At 58.9% G+C, this 19,878-nt stretch overlaps 1 protein-coding gene and 2 non-coding genes across 3 annotated transcripts in view; 2 read left to right on the forward strand and 1 right to left on the reverse strand.

The window, feature by feature from the left end:
* Dhx37 (DEAH (Asp-Glu-Ala-His) box polypeptide 37) overlaps positions 1-18,752 on the forward strand; it is a 19,718-nt gene extending 966 nt beyond the window's left edge. Inside the window, exons 3-28 of the mRNA XM_013023046.1 lie at positions 1,611-1,780; positions 2,703-2,815; positions 3,926-4,253; positions 4,406-4,554; positions 6,529-6,621; positions 6,828-6,924; positions 7,751-7,864; positions 8,492-8,593; positions 8,694-8,808; positions 9,051-9,146; positions 9,483-9,559; positions 10,426-10,573; positions 11,023-11,099; positions 11,358-11,590; positions 13,175-13,286; positions 13,654-13,760; positions 13,837-14,025; positions 15,087-15,211; positions 15,304-15,420; positions 15,667-15,839; positions 16,932-17,046; positions 17,140-17,277; positions 17,388-17,482; positions 17,557-17,630; positions 17,843-17,940; positions 18,021-18,752. Of these exons, the coding sequence (XP_012878500.1) occupies positions 1,611-1,780; positions 2,703-2,815; positions 3,926-4,253; positions 4,406-4,554; positions 6,529-6,621; positions 6,828-6,924; positions 7,751-7,864; positions 8,492-8,593; positions 8,694-8,808; positions 9,051-9,146; positions 9,483-9,559; positions 10,426-10,573; positions 11,023-11,099; positions 11,358-11,590; positions 13,175-13,286; positions 13,654-13,760; positions 13,837-14,025; positions 15,087-15,211; positions 15,304-15,420; positions 15,667-15,839; positions 16,932-17,046; positions 17,140-17,277; positions 17,388-17,482; positions 17,557-17,630; positions 17,843-17,940; positions 18,021-18,103 (3,338 nt within the window). The 3' untranslated portion in view covers positions 18,104-18,752. The remainder of the gene's footprint in view (positions 1-1,610; positions 1,781-2,702; positions 2,816-3,925; positions 4,254-4,405; positions 4,555-6,528; positions 6,622-6,827; positions 6,925-7,750; positions 7,865-8,491; positions 8,594-8,693; positions 8,809-9,050; positions 9,147-9,482; positions 9,560-10,425; positions 10,574-11,022; positions 11,100-11,357; positions 11,591-13,174; positions 13,287-13,653; positions 13,761-13,836; positions 14,026-15,086; positions 15,212-15,303; positions 15,421-15,666; positions 15,840-16,931; positions 17,047-17,139; positions 17,278-17,387; positions 17,483-17,556; positions 17,631-17,842; positions 17,941-18,020) is intronic.
* Positions 18,753-19,452: 700 nt separating this feature from the next.
* On the reverse strand, positions 19,453-19,524 carry Trnaa-ugc. Its single transcript has one exon. It is a non-coding gene; the product is annotated as a tRNA-Ala (tRNA).
* A 195-nt stretch (positions 19,525-19,719) lies between these two features.
* On the forward strand, positions 19,720-19,791 carry Trnad-guc. Its single transcript has one exon. It is a non-coding gene; the product is annotated as a tRNA-Asp (tRNA).
* The last annotated feature ends 87 nt before the right edge of the window (positions 19,792-19,878 follow it).

Raw genomic sequence — 19,878 nt, forward strand, 5'->3', positions numbered from 1 at the left:
GCCCGGGCCCTGCGTGCGCGCTCGGCCCGGCCCGCCGGGAGCCGGTGCTGGTGGGCGTGCCTTCCGTGGGCGGGACGCGATCCCGTGCCAACCGCGGGGAAGAAGAGGCAGCCGGACGCCCTTTGCCTCGGCTTACAAGGAAGAGACAGGCCAAGATGTGCTCCGGGATGTTCCTTCCCGTGTAGGCCCGCGGGGCCAGCCTGTAATCCTCGCTAATCTGAGGGCTGAGATCTGAGGGCCAGGGTCAAAGCCAGCCCGGGCAGGAGGACTCAGGAAACATTCCCAGTTAGCCAACAGAAAGCCCGAAGTACTGGGGCTTGAACTGACGAACCGGGTGCTGTCCTTAGGTTGGTGGTGGTGGTGGTTGTTAAAGGATGATGCTGTACAACACAGCCCTACTTCCAACTTTTTGGTGGCTAATTGAAAATAAGAGTCTTATTTTCTTGCATGGACTGCCTTTGAACTTCCATGCAAACATCTCAGCCTTCTGAGTAGCTAGGATTACAGGCATGAGCCACCCATGTCCAGCTGTAACTAGCATTTAAGCTTAGGGCTTGAGATTGCTTGGTTTTCTTGCTCAAGGCTGGTGGGCTAACACTTTAGCCATGCCTCCAGCCTGGCTTTTTGCTGGTTAGTCTGGGATGGAATCTCAAGGATTCTCCTGCCCAGGTTGGCTTTGAATTAATATCTGCTAGATTTGAGTAGCTAGGACATAGGTTCAGTGAGCCACCAGAACCTCAGCTTCATAAACTTTTTTTCGTCAGTGGTGGGTCTTGAACTCTGGGCCTGGGTGCTGTCTCTCAGCTCTTCAGCTCAAGGTGAGCACTCTATCACTTGAGCCACATTGCCACTTCAGTTTTCTAGTGGGTTTATTGGAGATAAGAGTCTCACAGGGGCTGGGAAGGTGATAAAGCACTTGCCTTGCACACATGAGGTCCTGGGTTCGATTGCTCAGCACCACATAAGCAGAAAAAAAAAGCTGGAAGTGACGCTGTGGCTCAAGTGGTAGAGTGCTATCCTTGAGCTGAAGGGCAGAGGGACAGCGCCCAGGCCCAGAGTTCAGGCCCCACGACCGGACCCCTCCCCCCCCCCAAAAAAAAGGAAAGTCTCACAGACTTTCCGGCCCCGGGCTGGCTTTGAACCACGATCTTCAGCCCTCAACCTCCTGAGTAAGATTACAGGCATAAGCCATCGGTGAGAAACTTTTGAAATGGCAGAATGTGTATGTGTGTTCACACGGATGTCTCATTAATCGAGAGAACAGAAAATGGTCTGGGAACTACGGAATGGGAGCAGATGAGGTAGCCTGTATGGTTCAAATTATTCCATTGGTAGGGTCAAATCTCTCGTGCTGTTTTATCATAGAAAGATCGTACAACTGAGCAGATAGTAAAGAATGAGCCACTGGCCTTGTAGGAATGCAGGAGAGATCCCAGCGCTTGCTGTAGAGCAGGAAGAACATTACAGGAACTGAACAAGAGTATGACCAAGTAGTTCTAGAATGGATCTAGAGTGCTGTAGAGGCACGGGAAGCTGGAGCAGGCCTGGCGTGAACTGCAGCCACCCTTACTGGCTTCTGGGCTGTGGTACAGCAGGCTTGTCTCTTTCAGACAAAGATACCTTGAAAGGAGTGGATGCAAGCAATGCACTTGTCCTGCCTGGGAGAAAGAAAAAAAAGACCAAGGCACCACCCCTGTCCAAGAAGGAGAAGAAGCCTCTGACCAAGAAGGAGAAGAAGGCGCTGCAGAGGGTCTTAGAGCAGAAGGAGAAGAAGAGCCAGGTACATCGAGCTATGGCACATGGGGGGGGGGGCTGTATTCCAGGCACAGTCTCAGGAGCAAGACTCTTCTGTGACACATTTTTTTTGGGGGGGGGAGGTCCGGTCGTGGGGCCTCTGGGCCTGGGTGCTGTCCCTCAGCTCTTCAGTTCAAGGCTAGTGCTCTACCACTTGAGCCACAGCGCCACTTCCGGCTTTTTTCTTTTTGCTCATGTGGTGCTGAGGAATCAAACCCAGGGCCTCAGGCATGCAAGGCAAGCGCTCTACCACTGAGCCACCTTCCTAGCCCCTCTCCTTTGAGACTATCTCCAGCAAACCTGTCTGGAACAGGGGAAATGTTCTGTCTGCATAGTCTGGTACATTAGCCACTAGCCACAAATGGCATTTGAGTCCCTGAAACATTGTGAGTGAGGAATTAAATTTGTCATTTGAGGTGATTTTGATTAATTAAAATGGGAATGGCTACATGTGGCATTGGCTGCCCTTCAGGACACAGTTCAGAGCCAAGTGCTGGAATTCGTCAACTTGTGTGATTCTGGGCTCGTGGAGGTGGTGGGTGGATACCATCAGGTTGTGGTTTTTCTTCACGTAAGGGTGGCTGGGTCACCTGGGCCCTCAGTACAGGCCCATCGGCAGCACCATTGCCCCTCCAGTACAGCAGGGCTGAGCCGCAGTGCCCACAGGACACTCCAGACCTTGGCTAGTGGGTGTCTGGGCCGCTGACAGGCCTCGTCTGTGACAGTGCTGCCACAAGCTTCGTCCCATAGCTGGGATGAAGGAGGAGCAAAAGGTCCCCAGCCTGCAGGTTCCAACCAGGCGGCTTACACAGTGCTGCGTTAGGACGCTGGAGTTCTGCTGGAGTTCTGTTGACCTTCCTTCCCTCCCACATGGCCCTGACGCGCCCCCCCCCCATTCCTGTTCCCAGCGAGCAGAGATGCTGCAGAAACTGAGCGAAGTCCAGGTGTCAGAGGCGGAGATGAAGCTCTTCTACACCACATCAAAGCTGGGCACAGGGGACCGCATGTACCACACCAAACCGTGAGCCACCCTCCCTATCCAGATCTCCTCTGTCTGCCAGCGCGTGGGGAGGCCTTACGGGATCTCCTGGGGAAGACAAAGAAACCAAGTGGCTCATGCCTGTAATCCTGGCCACTCAGGCTGAGACCTGGAGGGTCACAAATGGAAGCTGTAATCCTGGCCACTCAGCCTGAGTCCTGGAGGGTCACAAATGGAAGTCAGCCCAGCAGAAAAGTCTATGTCTAAAAAAACAGCCAAAAGCCAAACCTGGAGACGTGACTCAAATGGTTCTAGCCGTGAGCAAACAAGTTGAGGGAGTGTAGTTCCTATCTCAGTACCAACAACTGCCACTTGAAGCCCGTTTGCTGCATGGCCCTGGCAGGTGGACAGCAGTGCTGCCTAGCTTGGTGTTGCAGAGAATAGCCTCTCTCCCCTACCAGACCTCACCCTCTGCCTGCTCCGCCCTTGGAGCTTGCTTTTTTCTTTTTTTTTCTTTCTTGTTGTTGTTTTGACACTCTTCGCCTGGGCACTGTCCCTGAGCTCCTTTTGTTCAAGGTTATCCTTGATTTTGTTTGTTTTGTCGGTGGTGGGGCCTGAACTCTGGGCCTGGGCACCGTCCCCGAGCTCTTCAACTCAAGGCTCGTGTTCTACCACTTGAGCCATAGCGCCACTTCCAGCTTTTTCTGCTTATGTGGTACCGAGGAATCAAACCCAAGGCCACATGCATGAAAGACAAGCACTCTACCCCTGAGCCACAGTGCCATTTTTGGCTTCTTCTGTGTATGTGTTACAGAGGAATCAAGCCCAGGGTTTCATGTCTGCTAGGCAAACACTCTACCACTAAGCCATATTCCCAGCCCCTGTGCTTGGAGCTTTCAAAAGCTGGGTTCAAACTGTCCTGACTCCAAACCCTGGAGACAGGCAGGGCACAAGCCAGTGCTCTTCCCTTGGGAGCACTTTGAGGGAGTGAAGTCATCAAACAAATACAAATCTGAGTCTGGATCAGATCTGCGTGGGAAGGCAGGGGGTTCACTCTGTGAGGTCAGGTCCTCAGTAGCTGACCTGTGGGGCCTTGAGAGCCATGGTGCATTTGGCAGGAAGGCTGTGCTTAGATTGTCCTCCCTCCGGCAGGAAGCCTGCCGAGCTGGCCGCCCAGGGTCAGGGCATCAGCAGCCTGAGTGGGGCTGGCCGCAAGCGCCACCGCCAGCCGTCCTCCAGTGAGGAGTCAGAGTCCTCAGGGGATTCTGAGCCCGAGGTCCCTGACCCCCTCCAGCCAGAGACCAGTACAGGCACGAGCATGGCTCAGCTGCCGCCGGCTCTGCCTGGGGCTGGAGATGGGAGCACAGTGCCTGCCAGTCGGCCCCCCACAGCCAGGCCCCCAGCGCCTGCCGCCACCCAGCCCAGGCCCCTCGCCAAGCCCGCGGTGTTTGTGCCTGTGAACCGCACCCCCGAAATGCAGGTTTGTCTCTTTCTCGGTGTGTGGGTGTGGGTGGGGGTAACCTCAGGCAGACTCCCCAGAGCCCCGGCTCTGCCACTTCTCCTCGCGCCCCCCCCCCACAACTATCACCTGATGCCGTGTCACCCATCGGTCTCTGTCCTCACCCCTCACAGGAGGAGCGGCTCAAGCTGCCCATCCTCTCAGAGGAGCAAACCATCATGGAGGCCGTGGCCGAGCACCCAGTAGTCATCGTGTGCGGGGAGACGGGCAGTGGGAAGACCACGCAGGTGCCGCAGTTCCTCTACGAAGCGGGCTACAGCAGGTGGGGCTAGGCACGGCGGGCCGAGTCTGCCTTTGCTCCCTTCCTCTAACTTAATCCTCGGAAACCTGAGGTTGTTTGGCCCTAGTATGAGTGCTTCAGAGAGGCACGGTGGGGGGGGAGGAGGGGGGACAGGCCCGAGTAGCCCCAGCTCCAGTCCCACTGGGCAGCCAATGGCCCTGTTGGGCACTAAAATCTCTCCTGACACCCAGCACTGTGACCCTGCACTCTGGCTTGTGGACTTGCTCATGGCTGCCCTGGAGCTCCTGGATGAGGGGCCCTGAGGACACAGGTCTGGCCCACAAGGGCGTGGGACAAGCCAGTCTAGCACACAAGGCACACCCGGCATCACAGGGCATGGGGCGGTGCAGAGGGATGTGGGGGGCTGCAGCACAGATCCGCCCCAGCCCCCCTCTGCCCCAGCAGGCTGTCGGCGGCCCAGCCTCAGTGCCAGGCTGTCTGCTGACCATGTACTAGCTGGACTGAGGCTACCCAAATGAAACCTGCAGGCTGGGGCCCCCGGAGGCTCCCTGGTAGACGGGGGTGGGGTGGGGAGGTCCTGTGTGTCTGGCGGATTGGCGCCACCAGCCCTGGCACGGCATGAGCCGTGGTCACGGGGAACTGACACACACAGGTCCTCAGTGTCACAGGAGGCCACACCAAGACATGGTGACCACACACCATGTCGGCACATCCACTCACAGGCCACCCTGTGTTTTTAGCGTTTTCTGGGTTTGTTTGTTTTTTTTTGTGGGGGGGGGTCCAGTTGTGGGGCCTGAACTCTGGGCCTAGGCGCTGTCCCTCAGCTCTTCAGCTCAAGCCTAGCGCTCTATCACTTGAGCCACAGCACTACTTCCAGCTTTTTTCTTTTTGCTTATGTGGTGCTGAGGAATCAAACCCAGGGCCTCATGCATGCAAGGCAAGCGCTCTAACACTGAGCCACCTTCCCAGCCCTGTCTTCTGGTTTTTGTATACACTATTTTGTACTTTTATTTCTTGTGCTAGTATTGGGACTTGAAGTCAGGGCTTTGCTTTCTTGCTTAGTTTTTGTGTTCAAGGCTGGCGCTCTTATCTATGGGATATAACTTCACTCTGGCATTTGACTGGTTAATTGGAGATAAAAGTCTGTACTTGGCGCTGTGACTCAAGTGGTCGAGCGCTAGCCTTGAGCTGAAGAGCTGAGGAATAGCACCCAGGCCCAGAGTTCAGGCCCACAACTGGCCAAAAAAAAAAAAAAAAAATCTGTGCTCAGGAGGGCTTGGAACCTTGAATTCGTAGATTTTAGCCTTGAAAAAGGTTAGAAGTACAGGTGTAAGCCACTGTCACCTAGCAAAGCCTTTTTTTTTTTTTTTTGGCTAGTCCTGGGGCTTGAACTCAGGGCTTGGGCGCTGTCCCTGAACTAATTTTGCTCAAGGCTAGCACTCTACCACTTGAGCCACAGAACCACTTCTGGCTTTTTCTGCGTATGTGGTACTGAGGAATCAAACCCAGTGCGTGCTGGACAAGCACTCTGCCACTAAGCCACATTCCCAGCCCACACATTTGTCTTTCCTTTTTCGGTACTGGGGATTGAACCCAGGATGTTGTGCTCGCTAGGCAAGCGCTTTTGCCACTGAGCCTCATCCCAGCCCAAGCAAAGCACTCTAAAATTAAAGCATGGTTCCCAAGGGAACATTGGCATGCTTCAGAAGTGAAAGGTCATCACTGTTCGGGATAAAGCAAGGTCTCTGGCCTGGCCTTTCCCAGGACGAGGACAGGGCCTCTTTTCCCACAGTGTGGTCCAGGCCCCCAGCACCTCTGCACAGCCAGCTAGGAAGTGCCCGCTGGTCCCAGCCACAACTGCTGCAAAGCTGGCCACAGGGTTCCTGGGTGGACCAGGAGTCATTCCTTCCCGTCTGTCCCTGCGCGGCGGGGTTCGAGGCACAGTGGCTGCGGACAGACAGGTGGGGTCCCAGGCTGATGTCCCTCCCTCCCCAGCGACCAAAGCATCATTGGAGTCACAGAGCCCCGCCGTGTGGCCGCCATGGCCATGTCCCAGCGAGTGGCCAAGGAGATGAATCTGTCACAGCGGTGAGTGAGGCTGGCGGCGGGGCTGCTGTGTGCCCTTCGGTGTGGCTGCGTGGAGGGGGGGGAGCTCCGTGGTTTCTCCAGCCAAGCTCTGGCCAGGCCGTGCGCATGGTCTTGGGGGTGGAGGTGTAGCCCTGGCCGTGCATGCTGCCGGCCTCCACCGCCGGCCTCAGCACCATGTGGCTATGGCTGTGGCTCCGTTCCTGCAGGGTTGTCTCCTACCAGATCCGGTATGAAGGGAATGTGACTGAAGACACCAGGGTCAAGTTCATGACGGATGGCGTGTTGCTCAAGGAGATCCAGAAGGTTGGTTCCAGCTCTCGTAGGACGAGGATGCGGGGGGGGGGGGGGTGTCAGCGCATCACCCCTGCCTCGGTTACCATTCCACCTCTTGGCAAAATACTGCATCAGTTTGACCTCTGGCACATTCCTCGACCTCTCTGAGCCTCAGTGTACTGATGCCTTCCTCGTAGATTTGCTTTGAAGCTGAAACGGTGCAGTGCACTAGAGCCACATCCCATGTGCCCGGTGCCCGGGCGTGTGGTGTTATTCAGGCTGGTCTCACTGTCTGTGCCAGGTGTGTGTATGTACTGCTGTGCTGGCCCTGCCTCAGTGATGGCGGTCACCTGCTCTCCGGGTGCTCAGAACATCCTCACGGCACTTGGCCTTTGAGCTGTGCCGTGTCTTCCCAGAGCCTGTGACCAGCAGCGCGGCTCATGCCTGCTGCCTCCGGAGGCTCCCAGGGAGTTGAGACAGCCTAGGACTGGCATGCTGGCCTCAAGGGGTGACTTAATGTCCCCAAAAGCACACAGGCCCATGTGGAGCGAGGCTCTGTGGCAAGGGGGCTTCTGTAGCCTCTGCTGCCAGCCTGGTGACCCCCGTCCTCTCACCCGCCTCATTTCCCTCTCCTGCACTCTGCCCCACAGCTCTGCGTCTAGAGCCTCAGCCTGCGCTCCACGGGCAGACCCGGGTGCTGCCGGGGACCCCGGGATGTGCTCATGTCCCCATTTGTGTGGAGAGGAAATAGGTCTGGTCAAAGCGACCTGCCGAGGGTACAGAGCCCTCTCCCGAGCCAAGAGGGGGTCTCCAGCCACTGGGCTGCTCAGTGTGACCTGTGACCCCACCTCCCCAGGACTTCCTGCTGAAGCAGTACCGGGTGCTGATCGTCGACGAGGCGCACGAGCGCAGTGTCTACACCGACATCCTCATCGGGCTCCTGTCCCGCATCGTGACGCTGCGCGCCAAGGTAGCACAGGAGCCGGCGCGGGCCGTCAGGGGCCACCACTTGTCAGCAGGAGGGCCTGGCTTCTGTGTCTCATGCTGGGTCATGGCCAGCTCTGTGCCAGCCATCACCGCTGGGAGGTTCCATGGCACCTGCCATTCCTCCTAATGCCAGGTCTTGTCGGGTAGGAGGCGCTCTGTCCCAGTGGGCTGGCTGGTGCTGGAAGTGTCAGGGAACAGCCAGAGGTGGAGGGGCTGGAAAGGCAGTGGGGTCGTGTGGCCACGACCTTGGCTTTCCAAAGATGACCTGGGCCTCCTAAGCACTGGGGCCTGTGGTTTACAAGCACAAGAGATTGAGAGCAGAGCCCAGCTGCTGAGGGGCTGGAGCCAGGGAGCCCCACCCCGAGTGACCTGAGTCTAGCTTCTCGCTGAAGCCCAGGCCCAGCACACTCAGCGTGAGTGAGGAAGCTGACAGCAGCTGTGTCCCCGGAACCCGTGCCCCGGCCCTTCTTTACACGTGTGCACGTGCAAGCCTGGCGTGGCTGTGTTCACCTGGTGTTCCCTGGGGCACAGAGCTCCCCTGCTGCTTGCCCTGCGGGAGGCTGGGTCGCAAGGTCACAGCCACACGTGGCTCACAGTCTGTCCTCCGCAGAGGCGTCTGCCGCTAAAGCTGCTCATCATGTCAGCCACGCTGCGGGTGGAGGACTTCACCCAGAACTCACGGCTGTTCTCCCAGCCGCCGCCTGTCATCAAGGTGAGGCCTGCCCAAGGGACCCCCATCTGGCCCGCCCCCACCCCCGCCCCCTGGGAGCCAGCAGGCCTGGGGCAGCTCGGCTGCAGCATGCTCCCTGCAGGTGGAGGCCAGGCAGTTCCCGGTGACCGTGCACTTCAACAAGCGGACACCGCTGGAGGACTATGCTGGCGAGTGTTTCCGGAAGACCTGCAAGATCCACCGCATGCTGCCAGCAGGTGGGGTGCTGGCCCATGGTGTTGGGGGAGGGGAGGGCGGAGGTAGGCTGGCTGGGTGGCTTTGGGACGGCGTCCGTCCTTGGGTCCTCTCCTGTATCCCAGCTGGTGCTAGCTCCTGGCTGCCCCGCTGGTCTGGGGCACCTGCTCCCCTGGTGCCCTGTGACTCTGGCCTGGCATCTAGGCAGGCCTGGCAGATGCTTGCTGCAAACCAACCAACCTGATGGCTGGCTGCTGTTCTGCAGGCGGCATCCTGGTGTTTCTGACTGGGCAGGCCGAGGTGCACGCGCTGTGCCGGAGGCTCCGAAAGGCCTTCCCAGCCCGCAGGTGCAGGCCACAAGGTAAGTCTAGGCCACCCGCACCCGCAGACAGGGGCGCCTGTCTGCCTCAGTCTCCTCTGGGAGCTCTGTGCCTTAATACCTTCCTGCCCCACCCATAACTGACCTGACAGTGCAGCCAAGGGCCTGTCCCGCCCTTGCTTTTTCATTTTGTATTTTTACTCTTTGTTGGTCATGTGTCTTGAACTCGGGGCCTGGGTGCTGTCCCTGAGCTCTTTTGTTCAAGTCTAGCTCTATCACAGTGCCGCTTACAGGCATGGGCCACCAGCATCTGGCTTTTGTTTGTTTGTTTTGGTCGATCTTGGGCTTGAACTCGGGGTCTTCTGCTCACCTTTTCAGAGGAGGAGAAGGACTCCGCAGAAGAAGTTCGGAGGTTTAAGAAGTCTCGGGCACGGGCCAAGAAGGCGCAGGCAGCGGTATGTGGGACCTGTGCGATTCGGGACAATGGCTTTTTAGGTAGAAGTAAGTTCAGTTAAAACTCTAGTTCTGCCAGGCACTTGTGGCTCACACCTATCATCTTAGCTACTCAGGAAGCTGAGGTCTAAGGATCACAGTTTGAATCCAGCCTGGGCAGAAAGTTTGTGAGACTCTTTATCTCCAATAAACAACAGAAAACCGGAAGTGGCGTTGTGGCTCAAGTGGTAGAGGGCTAGCCTTGCACTGCATTGCTCAGGGACAGTGCCCAAGCCCAGAGTTCAAGCCCCATGACTGACAAGAATAAATAAATAAAAATCTAGATCTGTGGCCCAGACCCATCTTAAGGGGCCAGCAGCCACACGGGGCTGATGTATTAGACTGCACTATTGAGGAAGGTTCCTTGACCTTCCCTGTGACACAAACTTCAGTGGGACAGCTCTCAACTCGAGCTGTGAGATGGAGGAAGATTGGCAGCATGTTCTAATGAACCTTCCAGAAGTCCTGAGCAGGTCCTGTGAGGGTGCTGGGAAGCAGGCCGGCCTCTGAAAGTGGGGTGTATCCATGCCAAACCTGGCTGCGAGGAAGGGCTGCCCTGTGGTGCGGTGCAGGCATGGTGCCACGGCACGTGGGTCCCCCCGTGGCATCTCCTCCTGAAGCTCCTGTAGCTCCCGGGCAGCTGCTCTTCCCACAGCTGGGGGAGATGAGCCCCGTGGCTGTCCCCAGTGTTTAGGTGAGAGGCTGAGCCAGAGGCCGGTTTCCAGGGGGCTCCGTGGGTGGTGGGTATGGCTTCTCCGTAGAAGGCTGGATCTCTGCTGGTTACCCCAGGGTCGCCACGGCCCATTGTGTGGGTGTCCTCTTGGCACAGGCACTGCCCCAGATCAGCCTAGACAGTTACTCGGTGTTGCCCGCGGGTGAGGGCGATGAGGACCGGGAGGCGGAGATGGACGACGAGGAGGCAGCCCTGGGCTCGGACCTGGACCTGGACTTGGGGGACGAAGATGGTGCTGAGGGAGGTGCGGCTTGCTGGGGCATCCTGGCTGAGTTCCTTGGGTTTTCATCCTTCAGCGGCTGTGTGCTGAGCCCCGGGCCCGTCCCGGGTCTTGGGCCTGTGGTGGGACTCAGGGCCCCCTGGCTGGCGAGCCTCACTGGGCGCCCCAGCTGCCTCAGCGTGACCTTTCCTGAGCCCTTGGCAGCTGCAGGCCCTGAGGCTTGTGTGGGTGGCACGGGCTGCCACCCTTGCTGCAAGCCCTATTTGTAGGGTTCTGGGCAGGTAGACAGGCCTGGGCCTGACGGACAGCCGTCAGGAGCTGGCCGGTCCCGCCCGCCTGCACGGCTGGGATGGCAGCGGGTGGGAGGTGCTGGGCAGCCAGCAGCTGTGGGGACAGCCCTCCGGGGAAGCCAGCCACTGGCTCCCGCCCTTGGGGTTTGTCCCAGCTGGTGACGGCAGACCTCTTCCCTGCAGGTGAGCAGCCAGACGCCTCCCTGCCCCTCCACGTGCTCCCGCTGTACTCTCTGCTGGCCCCCGAGAAGCAGGCGCAGGTAAAGGCGCTGGGTGGGCAGACAGGGAGTCAGGTGTCCACTGCATGTCAGGGCCCTTAACAGTGATGCAGTGGAACCCATCTCAGCCCGACTATCACCCAACTGTCTCCCCATATCTTGGGAGGTCTCCTGGGAGAGGTAAAAGCCTGCCTGCCCATGTTGTTCCTGGGAGCTTGAGCCCTCGGAGGCCAGCAGAGAGGTCCTGTGGCTCCGGAGTTCTCCCTGGTTCCAGTACTGCCTTTCCTGCTTCTCACCCAGGTCTTCAGGCCTCCCCCAGAGGGGGCTCGGCTGTGCGTGGTGGCCACCAACGTGGCCGAGACGTCCCTCACCATCCCAGGCATCAAGTACGTGGTAGACTGTGGCAAGGTCAAGAAACGCTACTACGACCGTGTCACCGGCGTGTCATCCTTCCGCGTCACCTGGGTCTCGCAGGCATCAGCTGACCAGCGGGCGGGCCGGGCGGGCCGCACGGAGCCCGGCCACTGCTACAGGTGAGCCAGTGCGTTCCCAGCGGGTGCCAAGAACCAGTAAGCAGGAGTGTCCCCTTTTTCCTGGCTCCCGTGACGTGTACACACATGCATGTTGTTTCTGTCTTTGTGGACAGCCCTCCAGGGAAGTCTGCACTGTTGTCAAGTATCTGCTCAGGGGCTGCCATTCTGCAGCACAATGGGGTTGAACCCCCAGCAGGGGCCTGTGCGCACCACTGGTGGCTCTCCATGCCGGGGCCAGTTCCAGAAATCCTGAGGGAGCGGAGTGTCACACCATGTGACCATGTGTGGCTCCGTCACAGCATGAGTGTCGGCCAGGCGCCCACGTTTCTCATATGCCATTCCGAGTGTCTGAGTTGTTTCTCAGCAGGGCTGATGCATGTTTTAGGGGTTTGTTTGTCGGTTGTGGGGCTTGAACTTGGCCTGGGCGCTGTCCCTGAGCTCTTCAGCTCAAGGCTAGCGCTCTACCACTTGAGCCACAGCGCCACTTCCATCTTTTTCTGCTTATGTGGTACTGAGGAATTGAACCCAGGGCCTCATGCATGCAAGGCAAGCACTCTACCACTGAGCCACCTTCCCAGCCCAGGCTGACGCATTTTTTATGTGTACAAGTCCCCATGGGTTGCCCACTGGGCAGCCGATGGATTTAGGTGTGGATGGTGTTTGCTGTGGTGAACTGTGCCGTGACACTCACTGGTGGCATTTGCTCAAGTACCTGCTTGGGTTTATCCTGAGCCCTGCCCAGTGTGAGCTGTCTGGGTCAGTCCCTAGTACTAGGCACACCCCCAGCAGCGCCTTTTCCCCAAGGGCTTTCGTGTTCCCGCTGCCTCCCAGCCATGCTCCTTTTTGGCACTGTGAACCAGTTTCTGTGAGCAGCGGAGTCAGCTCACTGTGGGTTCCATGTTGCCCTGACTGGCGGGTCTGTCATGAGTGGCTCCCTCCGGAGCGGCCCTCCCCCTCCCCACCCCCCATCTCCCACCTTAGGCTGCTCTCTGCTGTCGCCCTGTGTTCTTCTATACTGTGAGGTTACAACCTTTAAAGATGATGAACTATTTGCTCCCAATTTGTGTACAATTTGGGGAGAGAGAGAGAGAGTGTGTGTGTGTGTGTGTGTGTGTGTGTGTGTGTGTGTCCCATCATTCAAGCCAGTCCTGAACTTAAGGCCTGGGTACTGTCTCTGAGCTTTTGTGCTCAAGGCTGGTACTTCACCACTTGAGCCATAGCTCCACTTCCAGCTTTTTGCTGGAGATAAGAATCGCAGGGACTTTCCTGCCCAGCTTGGTTTGGCACTGAGATCCTCAGATCTCAGCCCCCTGAGTGGCTAGGATTATAAGCCTGAGCCACTGGCATCCATTATTTTTAATTCTGTTACTGAAGTTCTTTTAGCTGGCTTCAAGTTAAGCAGTAGAAAGCATAGGACACACTCCAGGGAGGAGGTGGGCAGTAGCTGTATTTGGACTGTGTTTGGATTTGCCGGGCGCCACCAGGCGGCAGGCTGTTTTACACCCACAGCCACCTGGGCAATCGAGGGCCCTGGGCTGGGAGCGGAGGTGGTGACTTCTGCCGGCCCTGGCTTCTCTCACCCAGGCTGTATTCCTCTGCGGTCTTCGCGGACTTTGAGCAGTTTCCTCCCCCAGAAATCACACGCAGGCCAGTGGAGGACTTGATCCTACAGATGAAAGCTCTCAACATTGAGAAGGTTGGTGCCCAGCTTCGCGTCTCCCGTCCGAGCGGCCCGAGCTCTGCTCCCGGGCTGGCTGCTCCCGGGCTGGCTGCTCCCGTGCTGTCTGTCTGCTCCCGGGCTGGCTGCTCCCGTGCTGTCTGTCTGCTCCCGTGCTGTCTGTGTTAGCTGCTGTCTGTGGTCAGGGCCACGCAAACGTGGTCGTAGGCGGTCACCGCGGGTTCCACCTGGTGGTACTCAGGACGAGCGTTGGATGAAGGGACAGCGACTCTGGGGTTACTGAGACTGCTTTGGGGCGTCCAGGTCCTCAGAGGAGGGGCTGCAGCCGGGGGCGGAGCCAGGCCAGCCCAGGCACCTCCTCAGCACCCATGTCTCCCGTGCCCAGGTCATCAACTTCCCTTTCCCCACGCCTCCCTCTGTGGAGGCCCTCATTGCCGCTGAGGAGCTGCTCATCGCTCTGGGAGCCCTGCAGGCACCCCCGAAAGGAGCAAGGTAGGGGCGGGGGTAGCAGGCCTGCCCCATGGCTCTGGGCCGCTCCCTGGCCCGCACCCACCCCGGCCTTCCACAGGATGAAGCAGCTGCAGAGCTCGCGGCTGAGCTGCCCCATCACCGCGCTGGGCCGGACCATGGCCGCCTTCCCCGTGGCACCTCGGTATGCCAAGATGCTGGCGCTGAGCCGGCAGTACGGCTGCCTGCCTTATGCCATTGCCCTTGTGTCGGCCATGACGGTGCGGGAGCTGTTTGAGGAGCTGGACAGGTGCGTGGTGTGCCAGCCGAGCCTCGGGAGCCAGGGCTGGCTTTGTGCGCTCCTCTGGGGCCCCCTGAGCCTTTGGTGCTTGGCCCCAGGTGGCCAGCTGAACACCGTCCCACACGTCTGAAGGGTGGAGGGAGAGCTCTGGGATCACGGGCTGCAGTGGCTCAGTGTAGGAGCCTGGCCCAGCCCGTGCAGCCCAGGCTCCTTCCGGGCCCCGAAATAGAGAGCAGCAGATGCATTGAAGAAGCCAGTCCTAACAACGTGAAGTTCACTGAGCCCCTAACAAAATGAGTTCATAGGTGTTGATGGCTGGCTGATTCTTTTAGACAAGTTGTTCTCTTTTTTTTTTTAACTTTTTTTTTTTTTGTCGTTCATGGGGCTTGAACTCTGGGCCTGGGCGCTGTCCCTCAGCTCTTCAGCGCAAGGCGAGCACTCTACCACTTGAGCTACAGCGCCACTTCCGGTTTTCTGGTGGTTTATTGGAGATGGGAGTCTCACGGTCTCTCCTGCCCGGGCTGGCTTTGAACTGCGATCCTCAGATCTCAGCCTCCTGAGTAGCTAGGATTACAGGCGTGAGCCACCAGCGCCCGGCTTAACTTTTTTTTTATTTTCATCTTTTTGTCTGTCATGGGGTTTGAACTCTGGGCCTGGGTGCTGTCCCTGAGCACTTCAGCTCAAGTGAGCACTCTACCACTTGAACCACAGCTGGAGATGAAGAGTTTTCATGGACTTTCCTGCCCGGGCTGGCTTTGAACCGCGATCCTCAGATCTCAGCCTCCTGAGTAGCTAGGATGACAGGCGTGAGCCGCCCGCGCCCGGCTACTTCAGACAAGTTTTGCTTTGTCAGGGCGCACTGCCGGGAGGCAGACAGGGCTCTCGCGTGCTGGGCACAAGCTCTGTCTTTTGAAGTCTGGGATAGGATCTTATTTAGTGGTTGAGATGGGGTCTCCACCTCGGCCTCCGCAGACTCGCACCTGGATCTCTCCACTTAAAGGTGTGCGCTGCTCGGTGCTACACGTCCTTGCTCCCAGGTGAGCCCGGGCCTCCTGTGTGTGTGTTCACAGACCTGCCGCCAGCGACGACGAGCTTGTGGCACTGAAGAGCCGGCGGGCCCGGGTGGCCCAGATCAAGAGAGCCTGGGCTGGCCAGGGCGCCTCTCTGAAGCTTGGGGACCTCATGGTGTTGCTAGGTTGGTGCCGGTTGGTGGGGTGAGGTGAAGAGGTGGCCCCGAGGAGGCCCGGGTGAGGTCAGCAGGACAGGACACCCCACTTTGCCCTTCAGGTGCGGTGGGCGCCTGTGAGTACGCTGGCTGCTCTCCCGAGTTCTGCCAGGCCAACGGGCTGCGGTACAAGGCCATGCTGGAGACCCGGCGCCTGCGCGGTCAGCTGACCACCGTGGGTAGGTGGTGCCCTCCCTCCTGCTGTTCCCTGGAGCCCACTTTCCTCTTGAAAGTCCCCAGGCAGGAATGGGGACAAACGAGGCCATTCTGCCCCCTATGGGGAGCCCCCCTGAATCCTTGGGTCACCCCTTTCCTTGAGGGCTTGGTCTCTGGCCTCTGGCTCAGTGGGACTGGGACCCAAGTGCCATGAGGCCTTGCAGAAGTTGGGACACGGCAAGACCTGACTCACCCTGGGCCTCCCCCAGTCAATGCCGTGTGCCCCGAGGTGGGGCTCTTTGTGGATCCCAAGATGGAGCCGCCCACTGAGAGCCAGGTGACCTACCTGCGGCAGATCCTGGCAGCCGGCCTGGGCGACCACCTGGCCCGCAGGGTGCAGAGTGAGGAGCTGCTGGACGAGAAGTGGAGGAATGCTTACAAGGTAGGCCTGGTGAGGGGCGGGGCGGACCACCTCACCTGTACCCCAGCAGATCACAGCCAGCCCCCAACACGGCAGATCACAGCCAGCCCCCAACACGGCAGATCACAGCCAGCCCCCAACACGGCAGATTCACAGCCAGCCCCCAACACGGCAGATTCACAGCCATCCCTCAACACGGCAGATCACAGCCATTAACAGCTCAGCACTCAGGACTGGAGTGTGATCCAGGTGGTAGAGCACGTTCCTGGTAAGCTCAAGAACCTGAGTTCAACTCCCAGCTGAGCCAAATAGAGCCCAATTTAGTGGTTTTATGGTGGGTTTTGGTTTTTTTTTTTTTGGCAGGATTGGGCTTGAACTCACGGCCTGAGCCTGTCCCTGAACGTTTTTTGTTGTTGTTGTTGTTTTTTTTTTTTTTTTTTGTCATGGGGCCTGAACTCTGGGACCGGGTGCTGTCCCTGCACTCTTCAGCTCAAGGCTAGCTTGTACTTGAGCCATAGCCCCACTTCGGCTTTTTCTGCTTATGTGGTGCTGAGGAATGGAACCTAGGGCCTCATGCATGCAAGGCAAGCACTCTTACCACTGAGCCACCTTCCCTGAACTTTTTTTTTTGTAGTTTGTGGGGCTTGAACTCTGGGCCTGGGCGCTGTTCTTGTGCTCTTCAGCTCAAGGCAAGTGCTCTCCTGCTTGAGCCACAGCACCACTTCTGGTTTTTTAGTGGTTTATTGGAGATAAGAGTCTCACAAACTTTCCTGCCTGGGCTGGCTTTGAACCGAGATCCTCAGATCCCAGCCTCCTGAGCAGCTAGGATGACAGGCGTGAGCCACTGCCACCTGGCATCCCTGAACTTTTTGAATCAAGGCTCTACCCCTTGAGCCACAGCTCCACTTCTGGCTTTTTTGGTGGTTAATTGGAAATAAGACTCTCATGGACTTTTTTGCCCAGGCTGACTTTGAACTAGAATCCTCAGATCTCGGCCTCCTGATTAGCTGGGATTAATAGGTGTGAGCCACACCAGGAAGCTCTTAGTGTGACACACTGGGCAATGGTGTTCGGTGTCTCCCTGACTCAAGCCACCCCCATCACTTCCCACAGACCCCTCTCCTAGACGACCCGGTCTTCATCCACCCCAGCTCCGTCCTTTTCCGAGAACTCCCAGAATTTGTGGTCTACCAGGAAATTGTGGAGACCACGAAGATGTACATGAAAGGTACCTGCAGTACCGGGCCTCCACACCCAGATGGCGCCACTGAGCTGGCCCTGCTGGGTGACCACGGTAACCCACCCTCTCTGCCTCTCCCAGGCGTCTCCACTGTGGAGATCCAGTGGATCCCAGCCCTGCTGCCTGCCTACTGCCAGTTCTCCACACCCCTGGAGGACCCGCCCCCCACCTACTGTCCTGAGACCGGCCGGGTGCAGTGCCACCGCACCAGTGTGTTCTGTGAGTCGGCCACGTCTCCGGGCTGAGGGGCGTCACCCTCTGGCCTTGACCCTCTAGTGTCTCTGGAGGGTGGGGCGGGAAGGACCCCAGCTCACTGTCTCCGCCCCCAGATCGAGTCGGCTGGGCCCTGCCTGCTATCCAGGTGGATTTTCCAGAAGGCCTGGACTGCTACAAGCACTTTGCCCGGTTCCTGCTGGAGGGCCAGGTAGGCGCCCGCTCTGCCCTCTGGAGGTGTGGCCAAGCGCCGCGGGGCTCACCCATGCTGTGCCCTCTCCTCAGGTGTTCCCCAAGCTGGCCTCCTACAAGGGCTGTCTGCTATCCAGCCCCAACACAATGCTGAAGACCTGGGCCAGGTATGGCCTGGGAGGCTGTGACGGCGGGAGGCGAGGCAGTGGGGAGGGGCAAGGGTCAGCCCCGCAGGGTGGTGAGGGGGGACCTCGCCAGGAACAGGAGCCTGCCTGTACCCCTGGGGTTCCTGCTAGCTGGGCAGAGAGCACCCTCTCCTGAGGCGTGTTCTCCCTTCTCTGGGCCGAGCCAACTGTTCACAGCTGCCTTCCGCCTGCAGGCTGCAGCCCAGGACCGAGAGTTTGCTAAGAGCCCTCGTAGCTGAACACGCTGACTGCCGGGGTGCCCTGCTGGCTGCTTGGAAGAGAAACCCCAAGTGTGAGTGTGCAGGGCTGGAGCCGGGGCTGGTGTGGCAGGGCCCGGCCCGACACCCTGACGCCATCCTCCCCTGCCTGCAGACCTGCTAGCCGAGTACTGCGAGTGGCTCCCACAGGCCATGCATGGCAGCGTGGAGAAGGACTGGCCGCCCGCCCAACTCTGACTGCTGACCTGCAGCCCGGGCTCACGGCTCTGCTCGGCACTGGACACCGCCACGGCCAGCCCACCTATGCCCACAGATGGGCGACGAGATGCCAGCCACGGGTTCACACTGGAGTGGAACCTATCTTACCTGGACCTCATGCGGGTCACCTCAGGGGGTGCTGGCAGACTTCGCCAGCGGTGGGGCTGCCCTGGGCAGCAGGCACACCTCCAGCCCTGCCCACCCTTGGCGCTCCATCCTGGAATGCCCATGCACCAGGGACTGGGCACTTGTCCCAGAGGGCAGCAGGGGCAGCCCTGGCTGGCCAGGACCGCAGACTTCTGTCACCTGTCTGGGATCCTGCTCCCTCCTCCTTACCGCCTCTTGGGCTGAGGTAGAAGGGGCAAGGCAGGAACAGCTCCGACTGCAAATCCGGACACATTCCTGACTCGTGACAGTCAACCTAAGAAGAAATATTTATTTTGCTTTTTAGCCGTTTCTGTTTGGGCCAACCAGCCGAAGTCCTCAGTGAGTCCATCCCCTGTAACCAGCAAAATGCCAGACAGAGGTGTGGTCATGTGGTAGAGCATCAGCCACATGTAAAAAACATGTGCGAAAGTGGAGACCTGGCCGCTGGGCTGGCACAAATAAACCGTGGCACTGGTCCCCAGCTCTGACTCTTGTGTCCATTCTGTGTTCACTTAGCATCACATTTCCAGGGCTGGCCATTGTAGTACAGGTTTGCAGCTTGCTCCTTCTGGTGGCTCAACTGTATTCTGCCGTGGACTGTACCGTGTGATTCATCTGTGGATGGACACGGGCTCTCCACCTTGTGGCAGTGTGAGCCACGCACTGATCTAAAAGTTATGCACACGAGGCCAGGGCCGTTCGCAGGTGAGTGAAATGACAGTCTCACTGGTGGTTCTTTGCGCTTTGAGGAACACAACTTTTCCATGGTGCTGGGGAGAGAGTGGACCCCAGACGCTTGTGTCACAGGGTCAGGAAGTCTGGGGAAATCTCCAGTGTGGCAGGATCCGATGGCTTTCTCTGGAGGGGAGGTCTTCACAGCCTGTGGGGGGCTGGGACTGCCGTGGTGCCTGGCACGCAGGCGGCCCTGGGTTCCATTCCTCCCTCAGACACAGAGAAGGCTGGAAGTGGCCGTGTGGCTCAGGTGTCGTGCTAGCCTTGAGCTGAGGGGCTGCGCCCAGGTCCGGAGTTCAAGACCCAGGACAGGAAAATAAAAGGCTGTGGTGAGGCCCAAACCCAGGCGCGGGGAGCGCACCCTTCGCCTGCTCGCGGTCAGCTCGGGCCCCAGGCTTCGCCCTGCCCTCCAGGCCTGTGTGAGGTCTGCGGAGAAACAAAAGGAGTCGTGGAGATGCCGGGGATCGAACCCGGGGCCTCATACATGCAAAGCATGCGCTCTACCACTGAGCTACATCCCCGAGGCGAGAACCGGGCTGCGGAGCACCGTGATGGGTGGAGGGGCGCGGGGCCAGGAGAGGAGGAGAGGGAACCCGCGGGAGCCCGGGGGTGGAGCGCGGCGGGGCGCGGGCCGGGCGGACCTCTCCTGCCGGCGGGGCGCAGGCGCGGGCCGGGCCGGACCTCTCCTGGCGGAGCGGGCGCACTCTGCCCGGTCGTCCTCGTTAGTATAGTGGTGAGTATCCCCGCCTGTCACGCGGGAGACCGGGGTTCGATTCCCCGACGGGGAGGAGCGCAGCTTGTTTTGCATCTCGGGACCGGGCGCGGTGCCGCCCGGAGCGGGACTGGGACCCGGGCCAGCGCGGTCGCCCGGAGCC

The sequence above is a fragment of the Dipodomys ordii genome, unplaced genomic scaffold (genome assembly GCF_000151885.1).
Source record: "Dipodomys ordii isolate 6190 unplaced genomic scaffold, Dord_2.0 Scaffold66, whole genome shotgun sequence".
Taxonomy (NCBI): domain Eukaryota; kingdom Metazoa; phylum Chordata; class Mammalia; order Rodentia; family Heteromyidae; genus Dipodomys; species Dipodomys ordii.